The 16,937-nt window shown below is 41.3% G+C and overlaps 1 protein-coding gene across 1 annotated transcript in view; it reads right to left on the bottom strand.

Moving 5' to 3' along the window:
• sema3bl (sema domain, immunoglobulin domain (Ig), short basic domain, secreted, (semaphorin) 3bl) overlaps positions 1 to 16,937 on the bottom strand; it is a 29,130-nt gene that overhangs the window by 11,446 nt on the left and 747 nt on the right. The window contains exons 2-7 of the mRNA XM_073470782.1: positions 8,083 to 8,173; positions 5,137 to 5,253; positions 4,694 to 4,836; positions 2,843 to 2,957; positions 2,646 to 2,715; positions 1,861 to 2,005 (exon numbers count right to left, since the gene is read on the bottom strand). Coding sequence (XP_073326883.1) covers positions 1,861 to 2,005; positions 2,646 to 2,715; positions 2,843 to 2,957; positions 4,694 to 4,836; positions 5,137 to 5,253; positions 8,083 to 8,173 — 681 coding nt within the window. The remainder of the gene's footprint in view (positions 1 to 1,860; positions 2,006 to 2,645; positions 2,716 to 2,842; positions 2,958 to 4,693; positions 4,837 to 5,136; positions 5,254 to 8,082; positions 8,174 to 16,937) is intronic.

Here is a 16,937-nt window from a genome sequence, read left to right as displayed (position 1 = left end):
GTAAATGAAATGTAATGCCAAACTCCAGGTAGGATTACCACTAAAGCTTTCGTAACGAGAGTATCCCATCATCTCCTCTATTACAGAATGAGTTCTGACACCACTTTAAACAACGTGCAGTGATATTTCAATCCAAGATAAATATCTAGGGAGGATAACTCCACCAAGTCCTTCTTAAATGAACTCTTTCAGAAGGTGAAACTAAACTTTCCACTCCTTGATGGGTTTTGACAAGTGAGTAAGGAGACATGATGGATAACACACAGTATAAAGCTTAAACCTGTTGCAATGCAGGGAAATAAAATGGACTTCAATGTTCTGTCAAACAGAGAAATCCAGGTCAGTATAATTGTTTTTAAACTGTTTTACAAAAGAATAATTGAACTCTAGCCAAACATTCAAGTAGGATATCAAGCCGTTCTTCATCAAGACGGTGTTTAGATGAATAACTCGAGGAGAAAGAAGCAACTAACCTCCCTCTATCTTCTCCCCATCTGTGCCTCTTCATCAGCCCACCCTGAGTCATCACCTTTTTCCCCTGTTTCCTCTCTACCTCTATTTCCTCCTTCCCTCTCAGTTTCAGGCCAAAAATGACTGTTAATCAGAGAGTCAGTGGAGTGAAACCACAGAGGTGTCTGCTCTGTTCTCACATTATTCATATTCTTCCTGCCTCCATACGCTCTCCTTCATTCTGGTAACGAGGTGGAATTACACGCGCGCCGGGATCGTGTGTGTGTGTGTTGCCTACACGCGTGTGTTTGTGTGTATAACAAGTGTGAATTACAGTGATATGGTGGAGAGAACATGACAGGGCTCCACTGGGAGGCAGGATGTAAACCAGGAGAAGGGTCTGTACTGTATACAGTCAGCACAGCTGCACTACCACATACAGTAGTTTATGTTACTGATACGGAAACTTTCTGCGCCTCATTTTTAATGTCTTTATCATCTTTCTCTTTGCAATGCTTTTTCCCCCTCTCTGTTCTAGTCGGCTACACACAGTAGGCCTGAGCAAACGCTTATCCTTAGAATTACGTATGTACACAACTGTATTACTTTACATGTTTTGGGAAAAATGCAGCACCATTCATAATGTCTTAAGGAAAATGAATCCAGCTTGGTTCTAACTGATGTGGAAAATAGCACGGCTAGTTTTCCTGGCAAGGTCATCACAACCAATAGGGATGATTCACTTACTGTTAAATTAAATAAAACTGTCATTTTAAATTCACTCTTAATTGATTAAAGCACTGGCATGATGGTGTTTTGTCTGTTACCGTAGTTACACCTAGCTATAATGAATGTATTCTAATGCAATAGCCCTGCAATAAAACCTCCCTTAATGAAGGTTATTATGATCAGTTACTGTTAAAAATGTTTTAGTGAGTGAGTCTGAGTCATAGTTTCAACTTTATGATCATTTTAGAGGCTGTATCTCATATGCTACTGCTCTGTTTCAAGTTTGAGCCTTCCTATTGGTAGTACAACACAAATCTGCAGTGAAATTAATGCATTAACCAGTTTTACAGGATCAGTTTAAGATCAGTTTAAAAAAAAAAAGGGCCTGGACAACCACAAGTTCATATTGCATATTGTTGACAGAGCTTACCAGGTTGTTTACAGAACCGAGATCAGAAGATGATACAAGAATGTAAAACTGTGTGTCATCAGCATATGAAGGGTTGGTCATTTATGTTTCCTAATAATGTTGCCAAGCAGAAGCATGTGTTATGGAAAATATTTTGGTCATGGTAAGTAAACTATGTTAGGTGGTACAGTCAATGTATGGGCAATTTAAACATTTGAGTAAATTCATGGTCAGAGGTGATAAACTTAGACAATCATAAAACAATCACTCACCACACCAGGTCTTGGATAAGGTACCCTGCCTTCATAGGCCCCCCACTGGTAGTCGGGGCCCTCTTTATGAGCGAAGGGTCCATTGAAGGCTTCTCTGATATCAGCCATGCGGTAAACACACACAGCGAAACCCTGGAACACATTACTGTGGAGAGAGGGGAGAGATACAGTTTAACAACAACTTAAATGCAAAAAACTATTTAACAATAAATGTGGTCAGAGTCCGTTACATTTGCAACAAACATAAAGACAAAATGAAGTCACCAGTTTCTATTTTATAAGACTTATAAAATAGAAACTGGTGACGTCATTTTGCCTTTATGTACATATAAGTAGTTCGATCAACGGTGGTTTTAAAGTGTTTCAGCAATAACATTAGATGCAAGTCGCAAAATCTAAACATTGTCGCTTGAGTTACTTAATATTCAGCTTTTAACTGGTTTAAAACCTGTTGCAGCTCTGTCCGTACCCATCGCTCATGGGTGTGCTATGATGCACCTGTAACCGCATTCAACAGTGATGTTACGGTGTTCTGACACACCACAGAGTAAACACAGCAGAAGGTGATGAGTTATGCCATTGGATGTCACCAAAGACATGATTTTAAATGGCTGTTAGGTTGCTCTCTAGCCTCTGATGCAGTATTTTGGCCATCATGGGACACCGCACCTTACCAAATTGCATTTACAGTATTGAATTTATTAGGCTTCAGCTGCTCTGTGACAAACTGCAAAGTAGATAATATTTAGGTATGATGACACATATGAAGCTTCATGGTTATTCACCTGATGGTGCTGAAGATCGCATAGACATCTGGGTTTCTCTCATCCTTAGTCCTCAGCAGGAAAACATCCTCTGTTTTACAAAAAAGACAACACCATTTAGTATTTCTACATGTTTTTATTCTATGCAATCCATGTATGGAAGACTTTATGTTAAAATACAACTGTGAACAGGTGCAAAAGGTTTATGTGTCTCTCACCCAGTTGGTTGAAGTGTGTGTCGATACCGTGAGGTCCTGGTACAGAGCAGACTAGTCTGGCTTTGATGAAGGTACTCCATTTGTTCACCAGAACTCTTTGGCCTCCAACATCATTCTGGCAGAAAACAGAGTACACACAATCTATAAAACACAGCTGCATATTCATTTCAAAATACACAGTTTCATTGCTTTGGCTCTGTACTCCAGCATGCCGGATTTGGATTCAAACAATATGAGGTTAAAGCAACTGTAAGTGTTGAAAGAGTGTGACACTTAAGGACTTTTAAACTTAACTTAAACTTGAGGATAAGGCCATCAAAAAGTGTTTTTTTTTTAGAGAAACAGTGTCTGAAACATGACTTCCATCAAACTGATCATGTATTCAACTGCTGAATACAAGGCTGAAGACAAAATGCCCCCAATACAGGCAGGAAGTGAAAATATCTCAAAACTTTGGGAGACTGAAAATACCTTTAAATTAAAGCTAAAAATCAGCACTTGAACACTGTTTCATTTCAGCACAGTTCCTATAGATATGGAGGTAGTCACAATAGATACAGAGGGAGTGTGTGTATATACTTCACTTCTCCCTTTTCATTAAAACTGAAGAAATCATCTTCTATGTGTGTAAGGGTGCGCACATATGACTGCATGCATTAACATTTTTTTGTGTCTGTGTGTGTGTTGTGATGAGGATCAGCAGTGATAATTGGCACCACCACCGGGGAAGTGATGACAATATTCAGTTTTGCCTGAGGGAGAAAAAGAAGAGGAGATACTATAATGCGTCTACTCAGGGAGAGACAGATGGAGAGAAAGTGGAGGAGAGATGGAGATGATGAGGCGGACAAAGAAAGTTATAATTTGAAGGTTTAAGTTGGATTTTGCCTGAGAAGTTTGTGCAAACTTTTCTGGCACATTCGAAACAGTCTCTAAGGAAACCCTGCAGCTGTGTGTGTTTGCGTGTGTGCTTCAATGCATGCCTGTGTTTGCGTATGGCACACATAGCCCACATATGGTTTTACAAGACAAATCAATGCGTGAAAGAATGTGGGAGAGCGTGCAGTGCTGATGGGGATCATTTGACAGCTGTGTGTGTGCTTTGGAAGGATTCGCATGATTCTGAATATCATGATGCCTTCACAGTCCTTCAGGGAAATGTAAATATGTGATTGCCTAAAAAGAGATTAGCCTTTTCATGATAGGGTCACAATAGGAAGACAAACCCATAAAACCACAACCTCCTGTCCTGGGAAGTTAGACAATTGTATGTGAAAATGTAGGAAAAGGCCCCTCATTCAAATTATTTCTTTCCACTCACTTTTCTCTGTATTTGTCTTCTCATATAACCTTTTTTCCAGTGGGAGTGTGAATCTATACATCAGACTGAAAGACCTGGCGCAGAATCAGTATCTGAGACCCGTAACGGATCCTCCAGAAAACAAGAAAGCCCAAAAGGACTCCCTGACCTCACAAGCTCTTCATCAAGTGAAACACCCCTGCAGATGTCTCATTCCAGGGCCTGGATACTTTTGTGGTCATCAGGATGAGCACAGCTTACCTGACAGTCTGGCTCCACTCATCCCCACTTGCCAAAAGAAAATCTCCTGTGTGCATCTGTATCTAACTTGTGTCTTTGAATGAGAGTCAGCCAGACTTATGTCATTTTTCCATTCTAACATAATTCACCTCCACTTGAATGCTGCGACAGAATAAGACTCATTGACAGATATCTCAAAACCTCGGCCAGTTGCACAAATATGTTGTACTTAAGCCACTGCCATGTGCAACCTTAATAAAAATGGAATCATCACAATCGTCTACACATGAGGGGTTAGGGAAGTATCTCACCGCACACACTCGTCCGACACGTGTGTGTATGGCCCCCTCCCTGTCCCCTGCGTCCGTGGCCTTCTCGGTAAAGAAGAAATACACTTTATCGTTGTCTCTGTCGTCGTTGTCTGGGATGAGGTGGGCAGCGATGAACTTGGGGTCTGCGGAGGAAGAGGTAAGAGATGTGCTACCATCCTACCAGCATGATTTGTGACATCACATAGTTTGGAAGCAAATCCAGGTCCAATATAATATATATATCCAGGTCCATCTTGTAAATAAATAAATAAATATGACAGACACAGCTGTTTTTTTTGTGTGTTTGTTTTTGCCTGTGCAAATAATCCATCGTATATTAATGATAATACTTTCTAACATAATAAACTCTTGATACGAAAAATATATATGTTTTTTCTGTATTGAACATAGCAGGTTGATAAAACAACGAAACATTAGCCTACCATGGAGCAGTTTCTGGTCAGTCTCGGTCCTCATGGTGGAGCGACCTCCCATACTCCTGAAGATCACTGAGTCTCTACCCAGGAAATCTGCCGTCAGTCCTGTATACAACTCTCCACCTGTAGAGAGGCAGGGACGGACATGGTGGGAGAGAGAGAACAGGTTTGTAAAGTGAGAGGTAGAAGAGTAAAATACATACAACAGGAAGTGGGCAGAGAGGAGGGTAAAAGTGGAAATAGAGGGAGGGATTGGAGAAAAGGGTTATAAAAGTCTAAAGTAACAGCAGCAATGAAGGAAAAAAGATTAGTTTAAATAAATAAAGTTTGGTACAGAAGAACAAATAGGAAACTGTGGGTGACGGGAAGAAATGTTGCGGTTCAGGCAAATGAGGCAGAGGAAGAGAAGGAAAAAAGAAATCGTACAAATCCAATAAAGAACACAGTGGGAGAGTAATCTAAAACCCAAACTCAAACCCCCCTCGTACAGCACATCCTCCACTGAGACTGAGACCATAGGCATGGACTCAGTTTCAATTTCAACAACTCAGAAAATTGATTTTCTTGCAAACAGAAACAAAATATTTCCTGTGGCACGTTTCGTACATGAGCCTCGGAAAAACATTCGGCAGCCAAGGTTATCTCTTGTTAGTCAAGATGGAAGACTTGAAAACCCCTCAGAGCAGAAATCACTACAACAACTTTTAGATGATGAGGAATCATCAGAGATAGTGTTTCAGAATAATCCAGCTTGTTTTCTAAGACAACTGTTTTTAATTCTTCCGAGCACGGTGCCCAGATTAGACATGGAATCTGGCCACAGTGATCTCATGGGTGTGAATTAAATCTTCTTATTTTATTTGGCTGCAATGGTAACATTAGAAACAGACACACGCAGAGACACAGACACACCCTTCTTTACATTACAAACACACACAAACACATATGCAGTCAATTCAAACTCACATTCAGTCGAGCAAACGTAAACAGACAGATCTAGTAACTGGTGATGACAGGGCCTATTGAGCTTTGTGTGTTTTGGGAGAAGCTCCTGACATCGGAGAGCGGAGAACATTATTGGGTTGATAACTGATGATTAAGACTTTCATCATCTTTTACTGTTTCGTTGTTGACATCTATCTCTTTTGTCTTGTGTTGTTTCCTATGTCTGGTCAGACACACACATTTATATCATTGTCTGTTTTGTTTGTTTCATAATTTCAAAGATTCTTTTCAAGGCTGGTGTACTTGGACTCTCAGTAAACAGCAATGGTCAATAAGAGCCCTGTTTGCTTTTTGCACACCTCCAGATTTCTGATGAAGAAAATCCATGGAGAGGTCAATGGTCACGGGCAGAGACAGAGCAGAAATCCTGAATATGGTGGCCAGTCAGGGACAGTCGTGTGACCGGAGCTTAACCTCCAGCTGTCTGGTCATCTTACACAACCCTGCTGACATTGAGGAGGCCAGTAGATCTGTTGAGTCAGCGTTTCACTATGTTGAAAGTGACATTTAAACTTGTGCAAGTGAACAAACCTTGAACAAATCACCCTCCTCATCCCAGCATGTATGATTTAATATCTGTTTTAGTCTCTCAGTCTTTCTGCAGTGAGCTTCTGCGAGCCTAATGGTGTTCCTCTCGAGCTTTGTGTGTTGTTCTCTATCTACGTATGTGTCCACTGTAAAACTCTGACGGGGTCCAATCTGGCTCCATTTGAATGTGTTCCTGCCAGAAACGGTGCATTGTTGGATAAATTCTGATGCTGAAAGCACGCAGCTGCAAAGAGAATAGACACACACACACGCACATTCCTCCACCCTCAGTGGCTCTGAGGATTGTCTGTCACTGATATAAATCAAAATTATTTCATAAATTAACTTTATCTGACATTCAGAGAGAAACACCCAGAACTATTTCACCTCATCAGCACAACTCCAGTGTGTGTGTGTGTGTGTGTGTGTGTGTGAATTAACTACTGGGGACCATTTCTGGCATAAATGCCGGCCATGCCAGGACCTATAGTCCTCATGGGGGCCAAAGACCAGTCCTAATTCAGCAAAACATAATTTCTGAAGTCCTGGTAAAGTTTAAGAGTAAGGTTAGTGTTAGGCATAAGTTGGTTAGGGTATGGGTTTGGGTTAGGCTGTACAAATGAAGGGAAGTCAATGAAACGTCATATCAAGGAGAGCAGCATGTGTGTATGTCAGAAGAAGTTCTCCATAGTTGCTGTCCTTGGGGTTATTATCATTTCGAAACATGTAGTAGAGAAATTTATAGAAGCAGACTCTCTGTGTTTGGCATTTTAAACAGATGTGGCAGATGAAGAATACCAAGATACAGAAATGACAGCTCTGTCACAGCAGATCAACTTGGGTAAATTATATGTGGTTATAACGGCCAAGAGCAGGAAGGGTCCACAGCAGGTAGTCAAAACCACCCAGAATATCATCGGTACCAAACTATGAAGAATTACTGAGGTGAGGTGTCTCCACAGAGCCCAAAGGATACTAAAAGACAACACCTATACCAGACATGGTCTGTTCACCCTGCTGCCATCTGACAAGTGATACAGAAGTACCTACTGCCAGACCACCAGACTAAATACTTTGGATAGCAATAGAATACTTACCCGTTTGCATTTTATATGCTCTGTGCTTTTGGGAGACAATTGTCATTATTTTGACAGTTGACAGTGAAGAGGATGACAGGAAACAAGGAGGGAGGAGGGGTATGACATGCAATGAAGGTCCCAGCTAGAATCGACCCTTAGATGTTGGATTTGTGTAGCCTGAACCATTCAGCTACCAGAGAATTCAGTGATTTAAGTTTTTCACCATAATGTTATTGATGTGAGACACATTTCCTAGTGAATCTGGTTGGCAGGCAATATTAGCTCGATGAACCCCATGAGAAGTCATTTAAAAACACAGGTAAAACAACTTGGGACATACCACTGAAGGTGCTAGCGAAGGGGAAGCTGGGGTCATGTGGAACCTTCCCGCGTCCATTCTCCACATTCGTAGGATCCATCATGAACACATGCTACAGAGGAAAAAACACAGTCATGAGTCATTCATTCCAGCAAGTCTGTAAGATAATGTCAGCCTCGTGTTTGTCTCTTCTCCAAAAATATGCCTGAACTTCAGCTTGAACGTGAAGACTTTGCTTCATGTGCATCAGACTGTGGACCGGGTTACATTTTCTTCATCAGTCCTTCCATTTGGAAAATCTGTCACCTTCTACCTTCTCCACTGGAGCACCTGACATTAATTATCTTGCTCAAGACAAATTCAAGGGGTCTATTTATAAGTGGTACATTACTCTTGCTTTTCTGTCCCGTGGTCCAGGAAGAAGTGGGACAGGAGCTACTTTCAGTGTTCAGCCTGTGTTCGAGATTTATTTGTCCTTCCATTGAACTCGTCTGCGTCTGTCTGAGAACTAAGGACGCTGTCTGAGGAACGAGGAAATGCAGGATCAGTCGAGTTGCCAGAGTTCAAACACGTTTCCCACTCGGTTCCCAGAGCAGCAGCCCTGAGAGCTGGATGCAGTATTCAGCTCGACTGTACACTGAGGAGCCAGCAGGGTTACAAAGTTAAACAAAGCCCATAACACTGTTATCAAATAAAAACTGCACTTAAAATCCAAACAGAAAAAGAATTTTGGCGGTTCGTATGAGAACAGGTTTCATGACACTCGGGGTCTTAAAACTCAGTCAACACATACTGTGCAGTAACTGAGTGAGTTCATGCAGGAAGTCAAAATCTTTGACATTTACATGTTAAAGAAAGAAAAAAAAATTCCACTCTGTCGTGCCAACTGATATGGTTGACGGAATCAATGAAACCTCTTTCATTGGCTGTGAGAAACATTGAATGTCAGATGGGATTTTTCCTGGGAAAAGTATTCTGCTGCGTAGGAAGTGGAGTGGACTTGGTGTGTTTTCAGCAGCAGTACTAACAATAGACTGTTTGGTACTGCTGGATGAAGGATGAACTGAGAGCAGGAAAGTAGGATGAACTGAGTCAGCATGATCAAAACAGAAAATTCAGGTAAAATGTCAGCTGTCAGAGGAAAAGTCACTAAAAATCAGTAAAACAAAACCAACAGACTTTTAGCCTGAAAATGCCTCCAAAATTTAAAGTGTTTAAATGTGTTTGATGGATTGCCATTTTGCATCACACCACACCAAATCCTTTTTTCTGCCTCCAGCGGTGAAGAAATAAGGAAACAATTAAAGCAACAGACTTTCTTTGTCATTCACCAGTTAGTCAAGTTCACCTGATGAACACTGGCCACATCCTCGGATTGTGTGATTCGTCGGGTCAAAACGGGGTCACTGTGGACAAAAGGCCTTTTGTTTTTAGCCTCTCTACGCCCACTTCAGCGACATCAGCGTGCCAGGCAGTCTCTGCCAGAGTAGCCAGGGTGAGATCAAGGCGTATTTCTAGGATAAAACGCGAATGGAAGGCGACAGGGCCTACAGGAAGACCTCGTGTTTGATTCAAGTCCATATTACTGACTTAAATGTCCTCACAGTGAACTCAGTGTGTGCATGAGTCTCTGTTCCTCTAATAGACAATGGAGTATTGTTAGTGGGAGGGTGAGTCTTCCAGTGAACGGAGATCACAGGGGAGATGATGACATTGAAGTCTGCAGGATAAAAATACTGTAAAAACCACAGCGGACAATACGGACACCCACGCACATTAAGTTTTGTACGTGCACCAACACATACTTACTGGTGCAATGAAACGTGCTGAGTAACATGGACCCAGCAAATTACTACTGTCAGAAACACACCAAAAGATTATATATACACTGGCTTATCCAGGTCTGAGGAAATAAGGACAGACAGTTTATTTCTTATTTGATCCACATGTAGCTGTTTGAATGAGTTTTACAGGTGTCAAAGGGAACATGTGCAGCCTACCAGCACGCACAATGCTTATACACACAATCACACTTAATGAAATTTGAGATGATGAGGGATTTTCAAAAAGTGCTCTGAATCTTGTCTCGGCCTAAAACCCACTTTATTTCTTCCACTTCTTGTGGATTACTTTTCTAATTTACACTTGAGTCTGTGCACTGTGTGATCATTTATTCATTGATTTTAAAGTTGTACCAGATGTATTTTTTCATCCAAAACTGGAAATCTATCATTTGAAGAAAAAGTGGTACTTACACTAGCAGAAGATGATTTCTTTTCTGCAGATACTGCACAATAAAAATATTATTGTTAGCACTGATATACAGCGCGTGATTTTGTAAATGTGCTGTTTGTTCATTTTGTTCTCATCACTTTCACTCTAACTCGTATTTCTGCTCTATGTCTCCCGCACTGCCGAGCACTTTAAGCTCGCTCGTTAGTCATCCTTATTCTTTCAGCACCTTATCGCTCTCTTGAACGTCACTGCATGTAGTCCCCATCAGAGTGTGTGTGTGTGTGTGTGTGTGTGTGTGTGTTATGTGGGTGGATTGGCACACAGTGAGTGTCTGTACGTTTTTCTGCATTTGGTGCCCAATCTTTCAGTGCACACGCATTTCAACCCCAATTCCAGAAAAGTTGGGATGCTGGGATTTTTCCATTTTGTTGTGTTACAGGCATCAAAATTCACGAGTGTGTATTTAAAACAATAAAGTTCATCAGTTTGAATATGAAATATTTTGTCTTTTGTACCATATTCAATAGCATAAAGGTTGAAAAGGCTGTGCAAAGGATTGCATTCTGTTTTTTATTAATGTTTTATCCCTTTTTTGGATTCGGGGCTGTATTTGCAAGAGACTGTGCAGTTTTGGGGTAGTGTGTGTGTGTGTGTGTGTGTGTGTGTGTGTGTGTGTGTGTGTGTGTGTGTGTGTGTGTGTGTGTGTGTGCCTGCCTGTGTTATCTCATCATGATCGGGGGGAATGGTGTGGCTGATTAGACTGTCAGAGTCACTTTGACCAAACTCTGCCAAGACAAATACACACGAGTGCAGTGATACAGAGAGAGAGAGAGACACTCAGGCCACTTTGTACTCAGCTGTGCCAAGCAAAATACATCAGGACCTCCACTGCAAAACCATCGAGACAAGTGACTACTGACACACATGCGTGCACATTTGTATCATTTAATCTCGCCCCTAAATCAGCTGCCTTAGAGTGAGGCTATGTAAATTTAAACCGCTAACATAGCACACTGTGCCTTTAACATATGAAAAGTTCGACTTTAGTAGCGATAAAAAAACACAACATTGCTCAATTTCATACACTCGGGAGTTTTCCTGCTACGGCCTAATTTGGTCTGGAATGACCACTAGCTTTTACTGTGGCTAATGTTAGCTAACAATATTTATAACGATTACGCTATGTTTCAGCATTTAGCATCATCCCACGATCGTCATTTTTGGCTACAATGGCCGTTGCTCAGTGAAGTTACACCCTGAAACACTTAAAACAGCCATTTAACAGTGATGTCTGTTTTTGTGGTATCAGTTCCCAAGAATCAAATATCTTCTTTGGGATTATTTTCAGATTTACTATTTTCAACAAAATAGCAAGGCAAAGGCTTTTAATGACATGAAGGAAATAACTACCAGAAGAAGTAGATGAAGTACAGGCTGAGGAAAACAAAGAATTTTAACTTGAAATACCAGCAAATAAACTCTGAGACTACAAAGAATGACTAGAGACATATAAAAGTGATCGTCTCTGTTACATGTATTGAAGATGAGATACAGTTACATCTCACACGGAGTATTCTGTGTCAGACTCGCACCCTGTCACAAAACATCTTGTTGGCTGCTGCTTCCCTCTCTGTCCTTTCGCTCTTCCTCTCTCCCACTGAGCTGAACAAAGCAGACATCCACCTTTTGTGCTCCCAGCTCCTACCAGCCTCTCATCTGGCTCTCCATCTGCCTCTCTTTTAAAGTCTTTGACTGAGTAGTGTTATGAGTGTATGTAATTCTTTCAAAATGAAGCAGTCGAGTCGAGGTAGTCAGGTTTTAAAAAATGTTAAATCTGTAAAAATTTCAGTTTGGACTCACTTCAGGTATCTTAAAGGCTTCTGGGCCAACCAACAGACCTCATTTGATATGGTGTTGTACTTGGCCTTACCCTCACTGTCCAGTCACATAATGGCTGGGCTCCCTCTCTCACCACTCAGCTCTCACTCTAGTGACAGCATGGGAAGCTCGCTCTCTCATTTCAAGCAAGTGAAAAGCAGAAAAAGACAGAGAAAAAGTATAAAATGAGCGAGAGACAGAGAGCTGATTAAGAGTTATGATAATAATTAAAGTACAGTTAAAACTGACATGAAATGCCAAGTAAAGGGGCTAGAAATGAAGAAAAAAACCTGCCGGCAAAGGCAGAAGCAGTAAAATCAGAGGCTTCATTCATCCCCACTTTGTAGGGCTTTGATCCAAAGGCAACATACGTGGGAAAAATAAGAGGGTGATTTATGAGCAATTAATATTTTATTATGCTTTCAATCTTTTTAGTCCACTTTTTATCCACGCTGATGCTGTTGGCCCCGCTGAAGAGCCCTTTCCCCCCCGCTGGACTTGAAACGTCCCATGTGTGGCACTTACAAAAGGTTGTCATGGAGGCCTGCCATCACGATGAGAGGAAGTGAGTTATTCAGCGAGTTTCTTCCTAAGTGCCAGAAAGCACAACTGTGGAGTAAAAGTGGACTTCCACTGAAAAATGGAGCATGTGAACTGATCCAGTTCTACAGTACGGCGCCGCTATTTGTGTGTTTAATCTGTCAGTTGTTGTTAGGTGCATGTAAATGTCTGCTTCAGTGTGTGTGTTTGTCAATCTGTGTCTTTCTGCACATTTGTTTCTATATATTTATGCTTGAATGTGCATGTCTTTCATCAAGTTTGTGTGTGTTTCTGTCTGTATCTCTGCATATTTATATGTTCTAGTTTGTGTCATTTGTTTTGATTGATCATGTGTGTGTGCGTGTGTGTGTGGTCCGGGGTCCTCTGTATGTCGTCACTGTAATACGGTGGTTTATTTTCACATATATGACACAGCTTCAGGCTGCTGTGTCACTCACCATGGGGGACAGCAGTCTGTGTGTATATGTGTGCAGCCGAGGACGACTGAGGCAGCAACACACAGACTTTACATTATAGGTTCATGTGTTTCAGGAACCAAGATGAACACCATGTGGTGAGAATTAATCTAAATATTGTTTTCTCTAAAGAAATGCCATAGTTCAATAAACTGGGACACACTGTTAGCTAGATGGAATTACATTTTTATTGCACAAAAATGTCAAAATAGTTTTGACAGTTTTATACGCATGAAAAATCCCAATGACCTCCTAGAACTATAAAAACTACTGATGCTCCTCTCCATCATGAGCATACGTCACTTGAATATTGCTAAATGCCTCTTTGTTTTCATCTTTGAATGAAAGAATGAAATATCGGGAGGATTATCTGACACCGCAGCGCAATAACAGCCTGTCCAACATTTTCAAAACATGGTTTGGCCCTAAGAGAGTCCGTTTCTTCACTTCAACACCACTGATGTAAAATGAGCCTAATCCACGTTGTATTTCTTGCTACATTCAGTCATCTTGCGTCAAATCTTTGGACAGACGGAAACACAAGACAGAGAGACAGAACGAGTATGTGTATGTCTGCCCCTAGCTGAGATGAAACACCTCAAGGGTCGAAGGTCATCCCACCCAGAGTCCGGTCCGAGGGCTCGCGGCCTCTGTCCCCCTCGAGAGGTCAGACAAACACTCGGGTGTGCGTTCTCCGCCAGTTAACGATTGGTTAAATAAATGGACAGGCTCCCCACGGTGTCGTCCATTCACGCAGACGCTCCGACGAGCTGAAAGGACGTGGTTGTGGTCCGAGTGATGATCAGTTAGGGGGGTTGAGGTTGTTTTAATACACCTATATCTGACAAGTCCTGGGAGTCTCTTCATATATAGAGATTCAAACACACTATCTTCCTAACATAAGCACATGCACACTGATTTTTTTAAACAAATTTAGCTGAGCAGCAGTAGAGCCGCACTTCCTTCATCATCATAAACTAGTCAACAATAGCACACACTTAAACCCAGGAAACACTCCTTTACTTTGAAGATTATGGGTTTGCTTTCAAACAGACATTTGTGAGGGAAATGCACCGACAAGTTGAAGTGTTGAACCATCACTACATTATCAACGCAACACAAATAGACACAACACAAATGTTCACGGTGAGGAAGTTATAGGATTCATGTGCATGGACACAAATTTTCATTGTTTTTCGTGACACACAGCGCGACTTTCAAACTCATGTATCTTTGCCTGCACCATAGTTCAGTAGACTGTTACACTAGAATCAAGGCTTTAGGTCCTGTCTGTGGTTAGATTACGTATGAATCTTGAACACATCACCTTTAGCTGAAAATATTTCTGCCTCAGATAGATTTTCAATAGATTAACAACAATCCCACAATCCCACGCTACTTCATGATGTCATCAAACTACATCTTTTGTAACCTCGGCTAGGTAGGTTGTTTTCACTTGTGTCCATTTGTTTGTTGGTTGGTTGGTTTGTCAGCAAGATTACTCAAAAACTAGGCAACAGATTTCCAAAAAACTGGGATGGAGGATGGGTCTTTTGGTGAAGATCCAGATAAAAGGACGGATCCAAGAATTTTTCGAATTTTCTTTAACATTGTGAGATGGACATTTTTCACGTAAAAAAAAGGAACATTTGTGCCCATGAACACGAATGTACTAGATTAGATTTCATGACTTCACAAACCGCCGTGATACTTGGCTACATGCCAACAATTGATTAGTTCAAGTGTTTTGCGAGAAATTTCCCAGAGAGTAACCTACTTTTCCTACAACGACTGCTCAGTGCCACCCTTCAAAGATTCCCCTGACTTATTTTTCTATCTCCAGTTTTTGTTTTCCTTGTTCTCAAAGATGCAGACCACCGTATATTCTTACCCTGTTACTGCACTCAGAGTATTTCAGCACAAACAGAGGAAGACATTTGCTGGTTTTCATGATGTCCCATAAAACCCTGAGTCCGAAAACCACACTGAGGTTGACAGATTAAGTGGGAGGTAGAAAACGGCATCAAGGAGAACACACACTGTGAAGAGCACCCAAGCCCACAAGAGAAAGAAAAAATGCTGTAATGCACTTTCTGTACTTTCTGCACACACAATCCACTACACACACTCTTCCCACTAAAAGGTTGGCACTCTCCCACCCCTCTGTCTCCTTCCCCCTCCTTAACTCTTTGCCAACACCCAGATTTCCTCTCTCCTCATGCCCAGTTCGATCCCCTCCTGCTGGGAAAGGCAAGGCGGCACCCTGGACTGCGATCTGGAGGACCGCCGTGAAACAGCGAACTACGAGTCGTTCTTAATGGCTCCATTCAGTGATTCTTGTCTTTCAAATGGCTCCAAGCGTGAGACTCTGCAGAGGGTCCCACTGAGCTGAGTGGCTGTGTAGAGAGCCAGCCTGTGCACTTGAAAGGATGTATAGAGGGCCCAGTGCTGCGGCTGAGTAGCCTTACAGAAAGACTCATGGCAGCGCTGCCTGCTGAGGCTTAACATTGAACCCCGGGGATCTGAGAACACAGCAGAGCCCGTCTGAGCTACAAAAACATCTTGGCACCAGCATATTTGTTTCATTAGCCTGGTTTCCTCCACAGAGGCCACTCATTGATTCCTTATCATCTCATCCGTACACTACTTCATATGTATAATAATACAGTGGCATCCTGCCTCTGTACTGCTACTTATAGTATAATAATGCAGACATTTCTGCATGTAAACTAGTTGGACAGCCATTCTTTTTAACTTCTATGGACTTTGTATGAACCGATCATCTGCTGAGTTTTGCTTCAGTCTGTATTAATTGGCCAAATATGATATAAGTTGTCTGGTGTTACAATAACTTTAACCATATTTGATGGAATGTATTTGATTGAACATAAAACTAAATGTAATCGGAACCAAAAGTCCTTGTGGTGGCGGTCCAGCTCATCCTAAACAGAAAAATGACTGTGAAAGCAGTTTATTACAACTCATAATTACGTTTCTCGTTAGGCAGCTGCCTCGAGGGGCTATAGTAATTATGACGGCAGCAAAGGAGGAAGTCAGGCGAAGTACAGACTTTCAACCAAGAGACCACTGTTTGAATTCAGTTTGAAAAGAAAAGTCAACAATGAGTTATTTTAACTTACTAACATTCAGTTGCATAACGTGACTTAATATATGCATGTAACATTGGTATGTTCATAACTTTAGTTATATTAGTTACATAGTTGATTTAACCATTTTTCCTAAACTTGCTAAACTTTCCTAACTTTCCTAAAGTTTTCTTGGCTAAACCCAACCAAACAGAACAGTAATATATTCAGTCTTTCTGTGATGTAGAGGAATTTTTTCTCCCATCAAACCCACAGAAATTGATCCCCAAACTAAGTTTTTACACTCTTTTAGTCTATTTGTTTGTGTTTTGTGCTCTGCACATGTTCCAGTCACTCAGCTTTCATTAATCTCCAAATACACCATAAATCGATGTGGAGAGCTGTTTCCTGCAAAGACAAGTAAACTGTTTGCTTAATTTACCCAACACTGAAAGGCAGAAAGATAAAGTGAGTGACTAACTGGTGAACACAATGGAGCAGTTAGCTGTAATTAACGAAGTAGATGGTGGAGGCCAATATTGGAATTGCTTCCATCAGATGTGGGAAAACACGACTCCAAATGAATAACGTTGCTCTGCTAACACCGGCCAACAGCATATCAGTAGGCTACTATATTTCTGTGAGTTTCTCTCTGAGTCAT

Source organism: Pagrus major, chromosome 7 (assembly GCF_040436345.1).
Source record: "Pagrus major chromosome 7, Pma_NU_1.0".
Classification (NCBI taxonomy): Eukaryota; Metazoa; Chordata; class Actinopteri; order Spariformes; family Sparidae; genus Pagrus; species Pagrus major.
This window is presented reverse-complemented; position numbering and strand designations above follow the sequence as displayed.